Source organism: Ostrea edulis, chromosome 6, assembly GCF_947568905.1.
Source record: "Ostrea edulis chromosome 6, xbOstEdul1.1, whole genome shotgun sequence".
In the NCBI taxonomy this organism is placed as follows: domain Eukaryota; kingdom Metazoa; phylum Mollusca; class Bivalvia; order Ostreida; family Ostreidae; genus Ostrea; species Ostrea edulis.
In genome coordinates this window covers 30,412,188-30,432,113 of record NC_079169.1, presented here as the reverse complement: position 1 = coordinate 30,432,113, position 19,926 = coordinate 30,412,188, and the positions used below count along the sequence as shown (strand labels likewise).

Here is a 19,926-nt window from a genome sequence, read left to right as displayed (position 1 = left end):
TATGCATTTCTCTTATTTTTTCCCTTGTTCATTGTCCTTTGTTTTAATGGACTTTTGTTGTAATAGAACAGTGATTATCGTAAAATATGTTCTGTACTACTAAATGTGGTCCGAGTGAATAAACCTTCTAAAACTGAAAAAAGGCTTTTCGTAGAGAATACCAGGATATTGTTTCCAATGTGTGCAAACCAATGCTTTCCTCCATCTCATCTGTTGGATCTGATATACGTATACTATTTTATCTGATTAATTTTGAAAAGTTCAATATCCTTTACAACATTTATTGTAATCATTCTTTAAAGTTGCCTTTTTGATTTAAAATCGACAGATGTTTGTCCCCTGCTGCGCTTTAACGCTGAAATATTTCCTGTGGAACAGGTTTTCATTCCCACTAACATCCATGGATCGAACTCTTGTCGGTGGATTTTCTTTTTTGAACCGCTGTCCAAACTAAAATCAAATGTCGTACTCGGGCTCGAGCCCATCCTTGTGTCTTTATCAACTGGAAATGATAAACAATTCTGCTTTGCTTGGTCAGAAAACACGATGAAACAGTTGAGAACCCTCTGCGTTTTGGACTTTCTACGAACAGAATTTCCAGACAGATGGACTCGGATTCTTTGGAAGTTCTTGAGATATATGTCTTCCGATTCTCCTATCCTCCATAAACACTGATACTGTTCTTGAATTTTTGGAAGGTTTTCTATCAATACACAGTTGATGTAAACCATAGCTTGTTGAGGTTTGACGATTCTGATGTGAATTACCAGTTTACACAGGAACATATCAGCATAAACAAGTTTGGCCTCTTCTAGGTTTATTTTACCAGGAGCAACCAAACCAACAGATACTCTGCAAAATAGTAATGGCAAGTATCATGTACCGGTATGCATTGATATAATGAACGGCAAAATATTTTTTCATATACATGTATGCAACTATAGTTTCTCACCCCGATTTATTTAGGAAAGTCTTCATAGTCATCACGACTTTGTTGGCCTCCCGATTTAAAGCATATTCTGCTTTAGATTTGATAGTTGGTTCCCCTTCTTTCCAATGGAAGGCTACTGGTACCAGAGCGTCGTTGTCTGCTGACTCACGGAAGGTTTCAAGTTCCAGTTCCACCGAAAAAGGTTTGAGAAATTCTGGTATATCATGCTCGATGAATAACCTTTGTGACATTTTATTGATGTTGAATTTTTCAGGGCATAAACTGTGACGGCGCTTCATTGCATGCTTGTCCACTTCATTGAGCTTAAATCAATAAAAAGACAGTCTATCGAAATTCTACTTTTGTTACAACTAAGCATTATATCAAGTGAAACTACACAGTCAATTTTTGCAAGCTAGTTTTGACATTACATTAATCCTATTGAAATACACACGATAGCACAGGGACTCAGCAAAGCGAGGCATCCATTGGCAGCATGGGGATTTCAGAATTTCCACAAATCAAATTTTTAACCCTGATGTAAAAACGACATATTTACATTAAGGGTTTTATTCTTACACCAAGGATAGAATTACAGACATGCAGGTACCGTTTCTGTGCAAATTTACTCCAAAATTAAGGATTGATGGAAATTGAAAGTTACAGAAAACTAATGTTTTGAAGATGCAAGTAATTTCTTTTTTGTCTAACAGATAAAAACTCCATATCTTCAATATGATGATGATAATACAGAAATCTAGACTAAAGCATGACTTACGTAACAGTCTACGGTGGTAAGGATTAGTTTCGAATATATAATTTTCGGAAAATTTGAGACTTGGTGTGTTTGAAATGTTCTGTATGCTATAAAAATTACCGAAAACGTGATTAAGATCATTTGTCAGAGAGAGGTAGGACATCCAATATGTAAGTTACCATAGTAATGTTTACTGGAGTATGAAGTCAAATACGAAACTCCGTGCAAGCTATAAGTTTAAAACATAACAAAACAGAAATTAGCAGAAGGAGATGGATGATAATAAGCAATATTCAGGTGGCTACTCGGCATGTGTCTTCCATGGTATGCACATTGTCAAATCTCTACAAAGAAATACTATAAAGAGGGGCGAAATTGTAACAAGAGTACCACAAACGGTACAACATACGCCCGTCGGACAGTGTATTTCAACCTGGAAGCATATTATGCACTCTGAATTGATACCACACATATTCTGAATAGAAAAGTTAAAGTAGGTAACGATGCACCAAGCTATCTGACATGTGAACTGATTATGTATTTCTCTGGGAGGTAGGTTGTGACAAAATATTAGTGCAATATCTGTATATATGAGAAAAATTCCAGGAAACCATTTGATAACTTTTAGCCCTAAAGTAGGTCATGGTGCACCAATAAGTTGAAATGTGAGCTGAATATGTATTTCTCTGAGAGGGAGGTTGTGACGAATTTTGAGGGCAATACCTATCACCATACCGATAAAAATCTGGAAAACTGTTTGACCTACTTCTACGCTTAAAGAAGGTCATGGTGTACCAATTCAACAGAAATGCTAACTGCAATTGTATTCCTCCAAGAGAACGCTTGTGACTAATTCAGGACAATATCTTTATCTGTAACGCAAAGGTACAGAAAACTGTTTGACCTACTTTTAGCTCGAAAGTAAGTCACGGTACACTAATCCAGCTGAAGTGCAAAATCACTCTTTAGCTTCTTGATGAAGAGATTGTGATCAAATTTTAATACTGTACATGTATCTGTTACGGGAAACAGTCTGGAAAGCATTACCTTGGACTGAACGACAGACTGACTAACAGACCAATTCAGCTGAAATGCAAACTTAACTTATATCCCCTTAAGAGAAAACGTGTGACTAAATTTCAGGGCAATATCTGTATCCGCAATGATAAAAGCCTAGAAAACTGTTTGACCTATTTTTAGCCTGAAAATAGGTCAAGGACTCACCAAAGCAGCTGAAATGCAAACTGAGCATGAAATTCTCCAAGAGAAAGCCTGTGACTAAATTTCAGGGTAATATATGTATCCATCATTACAAAAAGCCCGGGAAAATGTCTGACCTACTTTTAGTCCTAATGTAGGTCATGAATGGACAGGCCAATCCAGCTGAATTACAACTGAACTTGTGTTTCTCCAAAAGAAACTTATGAGTAAATTGCAGGGCAATATCTGGATCTGTAATAAGAAAACATGAGGAAAACTGTTTTACCTACTTATATCCCTAAAGTAAGTCAATGTGCATCAATCCAGCTAATATGCAAACTCACTCTTGAGAAATTGTAACTACATTTCAAAGTCGTAGATGCATCAATTACGGAAAAAAGGTCCGGAAAACATTACAGTCAATCAGTCAGTCAGCCAGACAGACAGACACACGAACAGTGCCATAACATAACTCTTCCCGTCTAATGAAAAAAGGTACATGATGGAGGAGGTCGACATTTTTATTTATTCATGAGGTCGGTGTGCTTACATATTTTTCTATGTTGTACGCCCTGTTGAGTCCAGCTGTACAGTTTTGATTTATGCAAAAAGGAAATAATAAACAGAGAAATGTGCAATTTCTGCGATGAATCTGTAGTTGTTTTTTCTTACTTTTAAGACCACTTGATACGTATTGTAGTTTGGAATGATGAAAAATAAACACAAATTTGTACCAGACCCATTAGTCAATGAAAATCAATATTCTCATTCTTAGACATTTTGTGAAAATATGAGAATGTTCCCTCGTGCTGTAGTTTCAGCGAGCGGAAAAACAAGAAAGACTTTGATTCTACCTGCATGACAATGGGCTGAGGTTTGTTTACGGTCTGTGATGGTATATCCAGAGACACACCCTTTGTGTGATTGAAAGAGAGTGTGTTTCCCTGCGGGGAAATCATAGCAGAATCTTTCAGAGGAATCTTTACGATGAAAAAAGACTCGATTTCTGTTGCGTGAAATTTAATTTGATCGCCCTGAAATGAGAAATCATTAGGTTAGCTTTATTTCAGGAGAACAAATTTGAAAAATTGGCAACATCAGTATGTTTCCCGATAAAAAATATGTACCATATGTTCAGCAACCCTTGCGACCCAATTTGATCTGTTCTTTATCCTTGCTTCATAAATGTATCCAGAATCTTTATCACCGGGAACTTTGACAGAGACTGTCACCAAAGCTTCGTCACTTTGATCAAATACCAGGATTGTTTTATTTCTAGATATATCCACCATCAAATAAATGTCACTACAGAGTTTTTCCGTGTATTTTAAATCAATGTCTTTTATCTCGTTGGCCCGCCTCTCCTGTGACCACGGAATGGCTTGTATTTCCCCGAAATTATACTTATCTGGATATTCGATGGAAACATCACTACATAATTTTGTTTTACTCATTCCGGGTTGTACAGAACTGAAAATATAAAACGCTGATATTTTATCGATGTACATAATTTGTCGAAATGTGCATCTGGTGCATCAAAATTGGTACCGTATAAATTTTACATTATGACCCCTGGGTAGAGGCCTCTGCTGGTGGACTGTTAGTCCCCGAGGGTATCTACAGCCCAGTAGCTGAGTGCTTCGTTACTAGCTTGAAAATACGGATGTATATTTAATTGCTGTTATAAAATTTAGAAATTCATTTCAAAATTAAGGATTATCTCCCTCACACATAGCTCTTATCCTTGAACGAATTTGATTCCACTTTTTTGGCACACTGTTTTGCCTTTAATAGCTCTAAAACGTCATTGTTATTTCGGATTTGAAACATTTCGGTTGAGCATCACTGAAGAGACATAATTTGTCGAAATGCGCATCTGCAGCATCAAAATTGGTACCGTATAAGTTTTACATAAGCAAAGACAGTATTTCTTAAAAGATGCCCACTCTTGAATTCAATAGCCATTAAGTGTTAAGATATCAACAATCATCTTCATAATGCAATCGCTAAACGACCACGTTAATACTTTCCTTACTGGTATAGCTGACATATAATGTCTGTCATTATGCAATCCACCGTTATGATATATGTTGAGTTTAGAATTGTTATCTGAACAGGAACAACATCAAGTTTCAAGTTCGATAATCCATATCTTTTCACAAAGAGCAAAATACGACCCAGAGACGGGTATATACATATCACGTATATCCATGCCAATTAATATTGAGTATATCATCAATAGACGAGGTTTGATTACAATGCTAGCGTTATCCCAAGTATGATTTTATCTGTTTAACCGTATGATCTCGAATATATATATATATATATATATATATATATATATATATATATGCAAGGTGAAGATAACGAACAGTGATCAATCTCATAACTCCTACAAGCAATACAAAATAGATAGTTGGGCAAACACGGACCCCTGGACACACCAGAGGTGGGATCAGGTGCCTAGGAGGAGTAAGCATCCCCTGTTGACCGGTCACACCCGCCGTAAGCCCTATATCCTGATCAGGTAAACGGAGTTATCCGCAGTCAAAATCAGTGTGCCTAGAACGGCTTAATATGTATATATATATATATATATATATATATCATTTGTCGAAATGCGCATCTGGTGCATCAAAATTGGCACCGTATAAGTTTTAAATATATATATATATATATATATATATATATATATATATATATATATATATGAATATGTGTGTGTGTGTGTGTGTGTGTGTGTGTGTGTGTGTGTGTGTCTGTGTGTGTGTGTGTGTGTGTGTGTGTGCTATGCAGATATGATGATTTGGGGGTGGGGTGTAAGAAAATATATGGAAGTGTCATGTAATGTTCTCAACAATATTTTGTGAAATTGTGGGTTGGACCAGCGAAGGAATTTGGTTACGCCTATGACTGCAATATACATTCTATATAGTATGTTATTATGAACGTGTGAAGGTAAGTCAATGTTTTAGGTGATTTTCAATAATCTTTTAGAAATATATTTTACGAGCTTTGCCATGCAGAGGTATCATCACTCCGTATGATATTCTTTTTTGTCAGTCTATTCCTTTGCTGGCAGAACAGCAGTTACGTGAACATTGAAACATAAAGTGAAAATGAGATATCAAGTAGCTCATGGTAAATGTGAAAGTAGAATAAAAATTCAAATAGCTATGCATCATCATGGTCATATTTTATACCTTTCTACTTCTTCCCCTGGTTCACTAGGTGTATCACTACAATAATAAAAGAAAAACGTAATCAAGAGAGTGTTCAGTGCTCCGATGTTTCAAATAATGTATTCATCTCCACAAAGTATCCAACAGATTGAAAGCACTTACTGGCATTAAAGAGGTTCATATACAACAGATGTCATTTTACAAAAGAAAAATCGTTAATAGAATTAAACTTTTAAAAACCGTATGTACAATACCACCTGTCATTGGATTAAATGTTGTCTAACATATAAAATTAATGGGCCGTTCTTTACTCAATGATTTTGACTATGGATAACTCCGTTTACTTGATCTGAATATAGGGATATAGGACTCACGGCGTTTATGACCGGTCAGCAGGGGATGCTAACTCCTCCTAAGCACCTGAATCCACCTCCGATGTATCCGGAGATTCGTGTTTGTCCAACTCTGAATTTTGTATTCCTTATAGGACTTATGAGATTGATAACTGTTCCTTATCTTCACCTTTTCATGCACTAAGTAGTTATAAAACTCTTGAATTAAATTAATTAGATATTTACCTTTCAAAGTCTGAAGGCACATCATATTCACTGTGGATGTATAAAATATTTTTGTTTGTATTTTATGGTGTACACATCAATCAAAATACATATGAAATTCATGGTTAGCGAATCGATATGAATTTGTCATTGATTTACCTTTCCCAGCTGTCTTCATCCACCGAACTGTACGAGCTGGAATGGTCATCGACTGGACCAGTTTTATCTTCTTCTTTTTCACTGATAAAAACGTCATCCATATACTTATATTCTGAAAGTTTGTCTGAAATCTATGCTTTTTCATTCTTTTTATTTTGATTTAATGAGTATTGATAAGATAATACCATTTACTATGGCTTGCAATAACTTGAGAGTTCTAGAGAATATTTTCATAGAATTTAAATGAGATCTTGGATTAGGAAGAGGAAGACCCCTTTTGATTTTTAGATTTATTGGTTTTGTTGTGACAGAGTTATGGGACTTGATTTTAAAAATATTTTGATATTTTCTAACCTCTCCACTTCTTCTGCCGGTGAATCGTCATCCTGTCTGTGAAAAGAAATGGACAAGAAATAAAATCCATAAATTATGATATCGAGGCTGAATCGTGCCACGTGTCTATAAAATGAAATCATTTACTGTGCGGGCTTTGCAGTCTTTTCCACGGCGCCGATCTTTTTGTTCCAAGAAGGGTCGAACTCTACCCCCACCAACGGTTTATGAGGTTTCATTGCTTCTCTGAAAAATCAGTAACTCTGGTACATAATCAAGTTAGATCTTTGAAAGCATCCAACGTTTTTACTTCTTCAATGGCATGAGATAATCTAGCCATGGCAACAAATCGAATAACACGCTAGTGTCGACGATCTATTAAAAAAAGAATTCAATGTTTGTTTTTATTATAATTCATGTTTTGAATATAGAAACAAAAGAACTTACATGTATGATATCTTGCTTTCATATTTTAAAAGTTTTGCGATTTTTATATTCCATTACTAAAAACGTTGTTTTGGCTAATATTTGTCAGCTTCATAGTGTCATAAAACAACTGAGAGCTACAAAAAATGTTTTCAATGTAGCAGCAAAATATCCATATTCATGCATCGTGAGATGTTTGTGAATCAAGAAAACCTTTCGATATGAAAAATATTCACCGACTCTAAACATTTGTATTTTGAAATACAATGTGCTGTATCTGTAACGTATCTGGAAGAGATTTAGGTCGTCTCAAATATATGAATAAATTATGATGCTGTACTCTAAATACATGGAGGAAAACCGTAGAGTGAAAGAAAAAAGGATTTGGATTTAAGACCTCGACAGAAGAAAGCAGGGCGGCAGAAGGAAGGACGGAATGAAGAGGAATTGTTCACGGCCCTACAGGGAGAGAAGGAAATAAGTCAAAATTACCTTCGAACGGTGTGAAAAACGTGTTCCTCTTCTAATTTGGTTAACATGACATCGACGTCATCTTTGCAACTGTTTGCAAAGGAAATATATAAGTATCTAATCACTACATATATCTATGCAAGTGCGATAAATGAATGATTATTACACATGAGTATCTTGAATAATGATAAAACATAGTACACACACAAATGCATGAACTTCATTTTCGCATTTACAGTTTATTTAATGATTGGAAAATATGAAAAATGATAAAGAACAATTAACTAACCTTATATCTTCAATATTTTCCTCACCGCCACTCTCGGAATCTGCAGTATAGCCTGTTTCCGATTTTCTGTGTATTCAAAAATACTATAAATGAATTTAAATTTCAATAATATATAATTGTTAAATGAATGATGATTTTGGTCATTTTATTGGTTTGTTTGTTTTTATTATTCATAAGAAATCATATTAATGATGCAAAGACATACTTTTACAGGTATGAAAAAATATGTAAACACATATTTACATAAGTAAATATGTAGATTAGTAAGAAGGCCAATCTCAGAATTTATGTTGCATTTGCAAAATTTTCCTGCGATTTTTGCTTAAACGATGACAGAAGTTGTATGAAAAATGTCATGCAGAAGCATATAGAACAACTTTTCACTGATCTCTAAGATATTAAGTAAATTACATATGTATCTGACGTTACTTTCATCTATAAAAGAATTTCGTGTACTTTTGAATAAAAAAAAAAATAACGAACAGTAACCAATCTCATAACTCCTATAAGTATTACAAAATAGAGAGTTGGGCATACATAGACCCCTGGACACACCAGAGGTGGGACCAGGTGCCTCACAGGTGTAAGCATCCTCTGTTGACGAGTCACACTTACTATGAGCCCTATATCTTGATCAGGTAAACGTAGTCAGAATCATTTTATGAAGAACGGTAACACGTCAGACAGCATTCGACATAATGACAGGTTGTATTTGCAAGTAAGATCATAACAGCCATAGAAATAGCCAAATCCTGACTTCAAACGAGACTGTTGAAGCCCTCGTAACATCAACATATTTGTCAGTGTCCATCTCCGGTTTAAATATTGATCATACGCAAAACATGCTCTCTCGTATCCAATCAGTAGAGAAACACCATATGCAGATGATAATGAAAAATTGCTACATAAAGATATTTCACATTTTAATAATACTTTGTTATGAAAAACTTAGAAATATGTTATGGTTCATTTGACAATATCTACATATCAATTTTTTCTCTCCACTACGAACTTTATAACTAGTAATTGCGTCTTATAGACTTTGAACGCAATAATTGCTTTGTTAATGACAGTAATTGCCTCCTCTTGTGTAGGAAATCAATCATCAATTTTGGGTAATATATCCACTGAAAAACTTTATCAGTTCTAAAAGCAATACAAACTGTAGCTGACGGTATATACCAAACAAACTAAAAGTAATTTCTGTTCGTAATCTCAGATGTGCATTGACCTCAGAGGTCACCATTTCGGAAAAATACAGAAGAGATGCAATGCACAAGTGTCAAATATGTAAACAACTTTTCCAATATGCCAATTTTATATAAAATTCATTATCAAAATTTCATTCGAGTGGCACATTTGTGTTATTACTACTTTCTTACACTTTATCATTCAAGACACTTTGTAATATCTTTTAAAAAACGAAATGTGAGTTTCCATCTCCGTATGATCTTGGTCTCATCAACTCGATCGTATTCGGCAATCATATTTCCCGTGACCGAGTAACGACGACTACGTTCGAAGCTATGGCGGTTTATAGGAAATGGTCATAGTAGGTATGCTTTTTAGCAATATCCCCTTGATAATTTTGCTGAATTTTTATCATATTCATTTCAAAATTAAGGATTATCTCCCTTATACATGCCTCTTATCCTTGGACGAATTTGGCTCCATTTTTGGCACTCTAGTTTTCCTTTTAGCTCTCACAAGTTTATTGTTATTTCGAATTTCCAAAATTTCGGCTTGAGCATCATTGAAGAGACATTATTTGTCGAAATGCACATCTGGTGCATCAAAATTGGTACCGTATAAGTTTTACATCATGGACATTATGTTAGTTATACCGATAGGGGCATGTTAATTGGTGCATACTTGGGTAGTTGAAAAACACCAGCGGTTAAAACTTGTATTGCTTTGAATAGTTTACACTGCCACAAAAAAATGATAAAATGGATGTCACAATGCCGATCCTATCAATGATGTTGAAGAAAGCACCTGTGACTATTCCTTGGCTTTCCAAACGTTTTTATTGATAAGTACGGTGAGTACTGGGAAATGTGATAATACAATAGCATTTTTAATGAAAAAAAATCATATCTATATTCGGTGTGAATGTAAGCGTTAAAAATAATTTTTAAACATAAGTTTTGCTAACGCGTGTTATTCAATTATACACCGTTGTGTATTACCAACACAATGAACGCCAGAAATAAGAATTTAATGTATTTCACATTATTTTTGTGATTTGTTTTGTGATAAATTACGATAATTGATAATTTTATTTTTGAACATAAGTTTTGCTAACGCGTGTTATTCAATTATCCCCTACGGTGAAATACCGTAGATACACTTGAGTTTAGGGATTTAACCTTTTATATTTGTACCTGCACCCTTTTCGAAACCATCCGATAGGAATATGTCTATGTTCGACAAATATCTCATAGGAATCTCAGTTAGAAATTATTTACCGAGCCAGTCCATAAAAAAGTGGGAATTATATTGGAAAAAATGTTCTATCAAAAGATAACCTTTGTATTTTACACAATCTAGGCTAATCAAAATCAGACTTCATAGATACTCGCCGTATACTCTATTGTAGCGATTGTGAGCGTATTTAATTAGATTGACTCTCACGTTTGTATTTTTTTAATGGAATTTACTAGTATGAGATTGATCAGATTCAGATTATAATGTGTTTAGCTAGATATATATTTAATTGAAAAATGCCTTTTTGAAAAAAGAACAACAAAAGACAAAAGAAAAAAAACTTATTGTGCACAACGTTATTTGTAACCCCCCCCCTTTTTTTTAAAAAGAAAAACATCTACATGTAGATACAATATCATAAAATATAAATTAGGCCTATCAGTACATGTAATTTCTTCACAACACACGTCAAATGCGAAATTGAAATATTACGGCACAAAGTTAACGAATTGTAGCATTTTGAGGTGTGAAATTTGCCTTAATGATTCATGATATATTAAGTATAATGTAGCACTTAAAAGCATATTAGGAAAAGGAAAAACTTGTACTTTTTTTCATAATGAACTTGAAGAAAAAGCTTTGGAAATTGGACTGACCTAATAAATAAGGTTTTATCAAAATGGGTTTTTCTTTTAAATGAATTCATTTCCATTTTTACTATATTTTATTTTTTCAAAATATATATAGTGAAGAAATGAAATGATGAGTCCCTTATACATATAGTATGAGTACGACAATATTCGAAAGATGTTTCATTTAATAAAAGAAATAAAATCAATTTGAACTAGGTAATGGGTGACAATTATTCTGAAGACCAAATGGTGGGAACAAAGGCGCAACAGTGACATTCGAGAGCTCACAGATCAACCATATGCCTCAACACTACTCATGAGGAATCGGCTGAGATGGTTTGGTCACATGTCGAGGATGGGAGACGAAAGATTCCCTAAACGAATGTACGAATTGGACCCTACATCGGTCGGAGGCAGGCGAAAACAAGGACGACAACGGCAGAGATGGCGAGACACGCTGGCAAGAAACCTTACAACTGCGGGCCTAACATATCAGGAGGCTGAAAATATAGCCAAAGACCGTGTGACATGGAGGGATACCATAGCGGCACTGATGTGATAACAATCACTAACAGTATCCAGTAAGTAAGTAAGTAAGTAATGGGTGACATTAATTTTTATGTGCAATCGCAAACCCATGGAATACAATGTCGCATTAAAGCATTCAGTGGTGGATGTAGAGAGGGGTGGATTGCACCCCCCCTTAATTTGGGTTGAACTTTTTATATAATTAAAATATATCCCTCCACTTGTTTTGTAGGATATCCAGTTAATCATCACTTTGCACTTTGTTTGGAGTCAAACAGGATGATGCGTCGGGGTTGATGGAAACCTGATCCTCGTTAATTTTAAAAAGTGTCACTCACTGATCCTCGTGGCTTGTCACAAATCTCAGTGTCTCTTTTCAGTTTCAGTGTCCAAATTCTTCGAAATTTAGGGTCTTTTGGGAAAAGAAACATACTTAATCCCTGTCCCGATTTGACATTGCAGTTTAAAGCAGTGCATTGTACCATAAATACAGGACTTTTCTATGTAAACACTATAAAACCCTATCAATGCAATCGAAAGTTGTCTCAGATGACGTCATAAGCTACGAACGATAACTCACGTCACGACACATTTATCGATCGCTCATGTAAAAGTTTGATAGCGCTGTGTACTTCATGCCAAGTGATTTTTATCCAAATTGCCATGGAAATTAATCTATAAGTGTACGACAGACATTTTTCTGTGCAAAAGTCAAGTTTTAGGAAAATCACCGTACTTGACCTTTAAATAATATAAAATCAATCGAACATAGATTTTAACGACAAACGAACAACTCAACTGTATGACAAACGGAATGAATTCAACTTCTCCATTGTCAACTTTCCATATTTATGTAGCATTATCACCTGCATTTGTTGTTTATGTCTCTCTACGGATTCTATACATGAGAGCATGTTCTGCATATTATTCTTTTTAATCGAGACAAGCTTCTGATAAATAAGTTGATATTAAAGGGGTTTCAACAATCTCGTTTGAAGTCAGCATTTCGCAAATTGTATGGTGGTTGTAATGATCTAATTTACAAATACAACCTTTCGTTAGGTCGAATGTTGTATGATGTGTTTCGTGTAAAATTTATACGGTACCAATTTTGATGCACCAGATGCGCATTTCGACAAATAATCTCTCTTCAGTGATGCTCAACCGAAATGTTTGAAATCCGAAATAACTATGAAGTTTTGGAACTAAATATAGCCAAAAACAGCGTGCCAAATAATGGAGCCAAATTCATCCAAGGATAAGAGCTATGCATGAGGGAGATAATCCTTAATTTTGAAATGAATTTCTAAATTTTATAACAGCAATTAAATATACATCCGTATTTTCAAGCTTCATATCAATTGTCAGTTTGTTCTTGGCACACTGATTATGACTATGTATTTACTCAGTTTAACTGATCAAGATAGAGGGATCACGATAGGTGTGACAGGTCACCTTACTCCTCACAAGCACCCGACCCCACCTCTGGTGTGACCAGGAGTCCTTGTTTGCCCTGCTCTTAATTTTGTATTCTTTATGGAATTGATGAAATTGATCACTGTTTGCCATCTTCATTTGTTGTTCAATAGAAACACATGGGGAAAAGTGTTAAATGATGCATTAGCAAATGGTAATCAGAGTTGTTAAATATTTATATCGCTCAATGGGGTACAATGTACGGTAATATCAGTTATTTCTCTTGTAATCTATTTCTGACGTGGTTTGGAATAAACGATGACATTTTACAATTTCTGTGAGTTTTATCACGATAGATAAGCCTTTATTCTTACGATTTCACGGAGGACACGAAGTCTGATGCTTTGTTTATATCATCGTCTCCTTCGTCATCTTCTCTGTCGTCATATCTTGAAGAGGATCTAAAAATAAATTGATGAGATATGTTGTCACCTTTGATTAATTGTAATATCTTTATGACAATCAATGAAAGGTGAATATTGCTCAAACATTTTTGAGGGGTTGTTCTCAATAGTATCATACTTTAGCACTAAATTACTTGGGCTCCTTTTTCTGAGAACGCCTCATATGCTATGAATTAGTCACCTCACTCAATTTGTGTTATGCTTAACTTGTTTGTGAATACGAATTCACATTTCTCATTTCTACAAGTAGATTTTTTTGTTTCCAAGAAATATAAGAGCCATGTAAGAATGCTCGATAAATGGGTATATGTTGCTTTATTTTCCTTATCTAGTTCATACAAATTGACATGTGTTCAACAATCGGTTGATTTTATTTCTTGAAATATTTTAATACAATTTGCACTATAAAACTCTTTTGTTTTACAAATTCATAAACATTGAATGTCTTCAATTCATTTTCTACTTCTTCAAAGTCAACCTAAATTTTATTGCAGAAATACTTGGTAAGAATGAGAAATGAAATTAGCATTCATCTGAAACCCTATACCATTTACAAAGTACAGTGCAAATAAATGATGTACCAACAATAAGAAACCCTACTCAATGTGACGAAATCACAAAACTTGATGAAACAACAGATTAGAAAAAAAGATCTTTTGCTTGAAATATATTGGACAAACAAAACTGACGGAAGATATTTGTGCTTGATTCTGTACCTTAAATCTTTAAAAACAAAACGTTCAAAACGCATAAGCTCTACTACATTGAAGTATTTGATAAAGAATGATAATCATCAAATAAAAAAATAGATTATTGTAAAATAGAAAAGCCATTACCTTGTACTTTTAAACACTGCCATTATAAATCCAGCCAAAAATATCGAAGTGCTTCATTTAATGCAAACGCCTGTTCAATGTCTTGTCGTTTCTAAAGTAAACATCGAGGTATTGAGCAGATATCAGTCTACACAGGTCAAATAGCAACATTAACGTATGTTTGGATTATCATATGTCAATCATATGTTTTAACACCTAATTTTATCACCATGTGTTAAACTTGTTTTGAACATAGGACTACCATATGTTTGAAACATAAGTTTAACGTATCATAACTTCAAACGCGTGATAAATATATGGTGGTAAAACATGTCAAACATATCATAACCGTATGTAAATCAAAACATACCGCAAACTTCAAACATGTTCGCTAACATTGCCTTCTAGAGCTACACACTGTATAATTATTGATATCGTCTGCATTGAAAACTTTAAAATGTTGTTACCTTTCAGATGGGCTGAACTGAATTTTCCCTCTTTAAGTATGCCATACAAAAATCCCTGAAAATAGATTACAATGTTAATTTCTCTATAATGGTGAAAAATTAGAACATTGGACCGAACAACTCTAAAATTAAAAAAAAAAAAGAAAAAAAAAGAACGCAAAATATTCACAAAATGAATTTATGGTAAATCTTTACATGTATTCAATTAAAGGAATTTGATCTATATCTCTGATAGTAATGCTATTTTAATATAATCTAGAATTGATTCAATAGATACACATAATGCTCTTTGATGTGTACAAATATTAATTGTTTTTGTGACAAGCTATGTTGCTCAGCCGTCTGTGTAGTAATGCCGTACCTCATTCTGCATTGATCCCCTCTACACCCGTCCATCACGTGGACTTTAATTGGATTTTTTACCCCAAAAAGTCAAAATAACGAACAATGAGTGAGCGATCTCATAAACCAGGAGATACAAAATTAGGAGTAGGGAAAACACGGACCCAAGGACATACCAGAGGTGGGACCAGGTGCCTATGAAGAATAAGATGTATAATAGTATATTGTAGTTACATTCAGCTGAAACAGGATGCATCCAAGGTCATTAACTTCTTTGCCTAGACTCACCGCTTTTTTAGTTCCAGCAAAACTTCGAGATGGATTGAACTGAATTCCCTTCTTCAATATGCCATAACAACATTCTGTAAACGAATGACAACAACTTAAAAGTCGTCAATGTCATGGATTAAGAAAAATAGCAAAATGAATAAGTGATATACTTGAAAGGGTAATAGAAGAACTTATCCATTGATTCAAAATTTGGTCATATGTTTTAAGTCTTGCTTTATGTTGAGCAAAATGTATGCTACAATGTCATTGCCAACATTTATTAAATCAGGATCCGAATTAGAATAGATCCTCGATTATTTGATATTTTAGCAGGTGTTACACGATAGATACCCCCCCCCCCCCCTGCTCACAGGCCCGAAATGTTGAACAATGTACAACAGACCATATGTAGAATATATTGCCTGAACCATTGATAATCCCATATAGAAAATTGACCAGCTACACATTCTCTCTACATTTAAATCATGGAACAAGGTGAACACATTTGAATCTGTGAACAGAGGGATGTTTGTATGTTAAGCTTACATAATCGGTTGTGTATTTCATTGTTGATAAGATCCTGGGACAGAGATGGCAATAAGTGACCTTAACTAAAGACTGTCCAATCTCCTCTGGGACATGAGCGATTGATTCATTTTTATTGGTGAAGACCTCTTTGTGACTGTGCTGCTTTCCGTCAAACTTTGATATTTCTACTAGTTTTTGTTTTTTGTTTGATTTTTTGTAAAACGTGTTCACAGCAGGCTCATAACCATCATGGACAACAGTGTGTTGGTATGCTTGTAACCTACAAGGTAAATGTACATTGACGAAAATTGACTCAAAGAGGAGAGGTTCATGAACTTTAAGGATTACCTCCGTGAATCCCAATCAACACACATTTAACAAGTGCTAATTGTAGGGGTGAACATTACAGATGTTCTCCACACGCCCCCCATCTTTGAAGCAGTATTTGAAGTACAAATAAGTCCAATCAAATCATTTAACATGTATATACCACCAACAGTATGAATTCCACAATTCCCTTCATTTTTAAGATATCTATAAAGTTTATGCATTAACCAATAACTAGAGTTGTCAGAAAACAACTTACCAAAGGAAATCCCTTGTCATGACTCAGCTATATGTGAAATATCATAGAACTATCTCCTTTAGTTTAAAAGATAGAGCCAATATGAAAGTATTTGAAATGTAGGTAAAAGTTCAAGGTCACTAGGTAAAGTGTCTTTGTACCATATGAAAGACTTGTCACGAGATATCTATAGGAGAAGTAATAAAATTTATCCCTATCCATCTTGATTTAAAAAAAATATAGCCAGTGTTAAATGTTTTGAAAATCAAAGCTCGGTAGGTCAAAAGTCTTACACATCACAATGTCATCACAATAGCTCTCCGAACACTCGTCCCAACGAGTTAAAGATCAATTGACTGAGGGGGCAGGGGACAATTTCTTTGGTTCTGAAACATGTGGATAGGGGGTATACATTAAAGTCAGATTATGACAAACTAATGAAAAACCATATTTCCCTTTTATGTCAATACTTGTATTTCATATTAGTGTAGTTAATAAAGTATGACCCTAAATTACATGTAATCTATACATACTGGTGCTGGTGCAAAAACAACATGCTCTGAGCAGGTTCCCCGTTTTTGCTGTGATTTTCTCTCGTTTGGGCTAATCCGCACCACCCCCACATCATCACAGTACCAAACATGGGGATTTAGACACTATGCACAATCAAGAACCCTATCTGCCCTTCTCAAAAATCTACCTTTCATATGGGACCATCCACTTTCCCTCACATCTACAGACTTTTGCTGGACCCTGCATGTTTTCACCGGAATTTCTTCAGCAACTGACCACGTGTCTTAGTTTCGTATTTGCACCCATCTATATGCTAGGAATCATGGTGACACCTACATGTCGTATATAAAAAAATTTATTAAGCACTCAGCTACATTTGACATGCATCCTAAAATCATTGTATACATTTTTACACATGTAATATCACTTCAAATATGGGGTATTTCCATTTTTTGAAAAGTTGACCGGGTCTATAGTGCGAAACTGTTCCCTGCTACCTGAGCATACGCATGCTTGTCAGTAATTAACCTATACATTTAAATCTATAATATGATTTTACGGTATCAGTGCAATTTTGTTAACGAATTCATTGAAAAGCAAGAAATTGCAGATACTGTCTTTATGATGTGATGAAGCTAGTATGAAACATTACTGAGGGGTGCATGGATTTAGATTCATATTGTTTTGGGTTGTGAAAAAGGATGTCCGCAGACAATTTTAACTGTTGCATTGAAAATTTAAAAAGAATTATGAATTGATTTGGCTTTGGTTCACTAAATTACACACTCAACAAATTTCTTCATGTTTGAAGTAGACTCCAGTAATCGCATGATGAGACAACATGGACTGAGCATATTTTGATTCTGTGTCTCTGCTCCTCGCTTTCTGATTTTGTGTCTCTGCTCGTTGCTATCTGATTCTGGTTGAAAATTTGGTCCTATATCCTCCATTTAAAGAATCTTCATCATACACTGTACATACTGATGGGCTTGTGTCTGAATGCCATTGACCTACAATATATAAAGAAACACGTAACAGTACAATTGTGGTCAGGACATAAAAATTATATTTATAATTACTGAGGATTTCAGTTCAATAATTTGAAAATGCCGAGGTAGTAGTCTAAACTAAAACAATTAAATTTTCATTTAGATTCATTGATTGCGCATTATTTAACGTCCCTCTCGAGAATTGTTCACTCATTGCCGGTCAAGAGCTGCAAAATTTAGGCCTAAGCTCAGCGCTTACAGCCTTTGAGCAGGAAAATTTCCAGTCTATTTAAAGTTTTCAAAACTTGACATGAATGGATGTCGCCTGAAATTTGATCGTGCTTATGAGTCGATGTAATCTTTATTTAAATTATTTATATTTCTCTGAAACCCTTCCTCACACCTGAAGGTTTTGTAGATATCTTGTACATAAACTGCAGAAATTCTCTAACTAAACATTCCACTGGGACCGGGGCTGACGTCCTTCACAAGGTCAAAGTTTCTTAATATTGAATGTGCATATACAAATATTTACAAATGTTCTTCCAACTAGACAAATAGCCAGTATATATATACATTATGCAACAGAGAAATGTGTTGAATAGTCCATTCTGTTGGGGAGGAGAAGCTATGGCCGTTAATGAGTTCCTCCGCTCACAAAATTGACAATTTGAGAAGTTTCTCGTCCAGAAAATCATTGCCTCCTTTGTTAACACAAAGATATGTAGTCATTTTTAAAATGCCCTACAGGGTCAGTTGAAGTTCTTTTTCATTGGTATCGGTATTTTGTATAAAGAAAGTACAATTCCGTGTAACTGTATTTAAAGAGTGGAACGAATCATATTACCAACGCTATTAAGAAGAAACAGTTTTTCAGCACATATACATTTGGATATTAACAACACATATTTTTTCTTAATTATATTATCCAGTTAATCATACATATATACGAATCTCTTTTGGTCCTGGGATATTAAATGTGTCTAAAACTGAAGCATGGTTTTGAAGGATTTCGTGTTTTAAAAGGGCAATTGGAGTATAGATACGATTACCAAGAGGGGAATTAATGTCAAGTTCGTTTAAAATGCAGTTGTTATAATGAGTCCTACAAACAAAGACAATGTTGTTACAAGCTTTGTCAGCTGGAACCAAAACATATTCCTCATGTAACTTACATTGTATCTAATTCTTTTTTCACTTCTGGTTTACTAAACACAGAAGGATAGATGGTACGTAATTTTGTTTTAATATGTCTAATGCGGGATATTAATATTGTTCTTATACTTTTAATCCATTCTGACAATGTATGAAGTTCTTTTTCATATTTAGCCCATTGTCTGGCATAGTTCTCGACATAATTCATAATAGCGATGAAATTCTGTCTCCAATTGAAAGACCGAGGTTCTCTGTATTTAGGACCTTTTAGAATAAGTGATTTGAGGTCCTCATTTTCAACTATATCGTTGAAACAAGAACACGTTGGTGGATTAAGTCTAATATAGTCTATACCTAGGCACTGCAAAGTTTGTTTATCGTTTAAAAGTTTGGATGCAATAGTAGAAGTATATTTGTAGGAAATACTGGGTGTAAACTTGAACTTGAAATGAGTTGGAATACAGGACTGAGCTCTTTTATCACGAAGACTGTTGCTTATGTTTTTGGCAT

The 19,926-nt window shown here is 34.6% G+C and overlaps 1 protein-coding gene across 1 annotated transcript; it reads right to left on the bottom strand.

Moving 5' to 3' along the window:
- Positions 1-265: 265 nt before the first annotated feature.
- LOC125646620 (uncharacterized) lies at positions 266-15,429 on the bottom strand. Its single transcript, XM_056142379.1, has 13 exons — positions 14,609-15,429; positions 13,683-13,769; positions 8,306-8,371; positions 8,038-8,106; positions 7,267-7,365; positions 7,141-7,176; positions 6,787-6,867; positions 6,649-6,678; positions 6,092-6,127; positions 4,016-4,358; positions 3,743-3,922; positions 953-1,254; positions 266-852 (listed from the first exon to the last, which is right to left on the bottom strand). The coding sequence occupies exons 1-13, from the start codon at positions 14,629-14,631 to the stop codon at positions 297-299; spliced, it is 1,908 nt and encodes a 635-aa protein (XP_055998354.1). The 5' UTR covers positions 14,632-15,429; the 3' UTR covers positions 266-296.
- Between the last annotated feature and the right edge of the window lie 4,497 nt (positions 15,430-19,926).

Excerpts from the sequence above, each read along its gene's own strand:
- LOC125646620 (XM_056142379.1), bottom strand. The coding sequence starts at position 14,631 with ATGGCAGTGTTTAAAAGTACAAG. Across the intron at positions 6,128-6,648 it reads GTGCCTTCAGACTTTGAAAG|TGATACACCTAGTGAACCAG; the intron begins GTAAATATCTAA and ends TTATTATTGTAG. Across the intron at positions 1,255-3,742 it reads CTCAGCCCATTGTCATGCAG|CTCAATGAAGTGGACAAGCA; the intron begins GTAGAATCAAAG and ends TATTGATTTAAG.